The sequence below is a fragment of the Apium graveolens genome, chromosome 9 (assembly GCF_009905375.1).
Source record: "Apium graveolens cultivar Ventura chromosome 9, ASM990537v1, whole genome shotgun sequence".
Taxonomy (NCBI): domain Eukaryota; kingdom Viridiplantae; phylum Streptophyta; class Magnoliopsida; order Apiales; family Apiaceae; genus Apium; species Apium graveolens.
This window is the reverse complement of record NC_133655.1, coordinates 119,881,353-119,883,937: the sequence shown is the minus strand read 5'-3', so window position 1 is coordinate 119,883,937 and position 2,585 is coordinate 119,881,353. Positions and strand designations below refer to the sequence as shown.

Below are 2,585 nucleotides of genomic sequence, written 5' to 3'. Positions count from 1 at the left end.
ACGCCCCAAGAAGCCAAATCCCGTTGAAAATTGAGAAGGATCGGGAGTTCTAGTGGTTGAAACCACTAAGGGGAGACCCTAAGAATAGAGATAATGGTCAGTGTTATAGATTCCATAAAGATGTTGGTCATGATACCAACAATTACAAACAACTCAAGGATGAAATAGAGTATCTAATCCAAAGATAAAAGTTCGGGAGAATCACCAAGGGTGAAGAGTCTAAAGGCCATAAAAGAGATAATGATCAAAGAGATAATGATTAAAAATGTAACGACCAAGATTGTAAGCTATAGCCCCCAGGGCCAGTAATCAACATGATCTCAAGATGTCCAAAAGCCGTTGGGACAACTAAGAATTCTTGAAAGGCCTATGCAAGAGAGGTGATGAGTGTAGTCGGAGATGCACCAGAACCTGCTAAGACTGAGATGATAATTGAATTCGACGACCCCAATCTTGAGGGTCTGAAGTTTCCTCTGAATGATTTTCTAGTTATCACATCGATAATTGGGAATTGTGTCGTCAAGAGAGTCCTATTTGACAATGGAGCCTCAATGGATATTCTGTTCCATGACACAATTCTGAGGATGGGGTACAACGACTCCCTACTTACCCCTTATGACGCACACATCTACGGGTTCAACGGAGTTGAGCTCCAAGTCAAAGGAGCGATACAACTTCCCATGACTATTGGAGAAGAGCCAAGAGAGGCCACACAGATGTTAAATTTTCAGGTTGTAAAGGCATCATTTAACTACAATGCCGTCCTTGGAAGAACAAGAATTCAAGTGTTTAAGGTCGTGGCCTCAACCTATAACATAGTGCTTAAGTTCCCAACCAGAAATGGTGCCGGAGAAAAAAGAGGAAATCAAGAAATGGCAGGCCTGATGGAACTGGGGGAAGGTTCTCCCAATAGAAGACATGGATGTATGCGAGAATGAAGAACGTCGGGGGAATTCAGCTGAGAACTTGGTCTTAATTCACTTAGACCCCTTGGACAACCCCAGAAGGGCCGGCTGACGAAGTACTTGCAAGAGAACAATGATGTATTTGCTTGGATAACGGCTCACATGCCTGGGATTGACCCTGACCATATAACTCATGAGTTAAATGTCAATCCAACTCGAAAGGATGTCAAGCTGGAGAAGAGAACATATGCCCCTGATAGGCTGTAAGCTATTAAACAAGAGGCCGAGAAGTTCCTAGAAGCTGGATTTATTGAGGAAGTGCAATTCCCTGAGTGGTTGGATAACCCCATGATGGTTAAGAAAGCCAATGTAAAGTGGAGGATGTGCATTGACTTCACTGATCTAATTGATGCATGCCCTAAGGACAGTTACCCCCTAACAAGAATTGACACCTTGATCGATGCCACTGTTGGGCATGAAATGATAAGCTTCATGGATGGTTTTAGTGGTTATAATCAGAATAAAATGCACAAAGACGACACTCAGAAGGTATCTTTCATAATCGACTTTGGTGTATTTTGCTATCTTGTTTTGGCTTTTGGACTTAAGAATGCAAGAGCCACTTATCAAAGATTGGTGAATAAGATATTTGCCAATCTAATTTGAAAGACCATGAAAGTCTATGTTGATGACATGTTAGTCAAAATCCTAGTCATGACCGACCATATAGATCACATCAAAGAGGCATTCGAAGTGTTGAGGCACCACAAGATGGTGTTAAACCCTACCAAGTGCGCCTTTGGCATTGGATCTGGAAACTTTTTAGGTCACATGGTCTCGAAGAAAGGAATCGAGACCAACCCCCAAAAGATCAAATTTATCTTAGACTGGAGCCACCACAGTCCATAAAGGATGTTCAAAAGCTGACTGGGAGGATTGCAGCTTTGGGAAGGTTCATCTCTGAGTTAGGAGACAAATGTCTACCCTTTTTAAAAACCCTGAAGAAGGTGAGGAACTTTAAATGGACATTTGAGAGACAAGATGCTTTTCAACAGCTAAAAAAATATATGACTAGAGTGTCGTTACTAGCCAAACCAAGTCTGGAGGACATCCTTTACTTATACCTCGCGGTCTCTGAGCAAGCCGTGAGTGCCGTGTTGATAAAGGAATAGCAGAAGATTCAAAAGCTATCTGCTATGTGAGTAAGGTGCTCCACCGATCTGAGCTGAACTGATCCACCACTGATAAGTTTTCTCTTGCTCTGAGAACAGCCTCAAGGAAGTTATAATCAAACTTCCAGGACCACAATATGGAAGTCCTGACGGACCAACCTTTGAGAAACATACTTCATGGCCCAAAAGCCAGTGGGAGGCTTATTAAATTGGAAATTGAGTTGGGTGAATTTGACATCAAGTATAGGCCTTGAAAAACCATCAAGGCTCAGGCATTAGCAGAATTCGTGGTCGAATGCACCATTAACGACTAAGAAGTCGGGGGCAAGAGTTAGTAACTCCAGAAGGAGAGGAGAAAAAGTAGGATGAAGACTTGGCTCAGGAAGAGTATTAGATTCTCCATTTTGACCGAGCGTCCAAAATAAAATCTAGTGGTGTAGGCCAATATTGCAAATCCCGAAAGGGTTCATGATCGAGTATGCTTTGAAGTTGGAATTTTCAACTTCGA

The 2,585-nt window shown here is 42.3% G+C and overlaps 1 protein-coding gene across 1 annotated transcript; it reads left to right on the top strand.

The window, feature by feature from the left end:
* The first annotated feature begins 383 nt into the window (after nt 1-383).
* On the top strand, nt 384-938 carry LOC141685524 (uncharacterized). Its single transcript, XM_074490618.1, has one exon. The coding sequence runs from the start codon at nt 384-386 to the stop codon at nt 936-938; it is 555 nt and encodes a 184-aa protein (XP_074346719.1).
* Nucleotides 939-2,585: the final 1,647 nt, after the last annotated feature.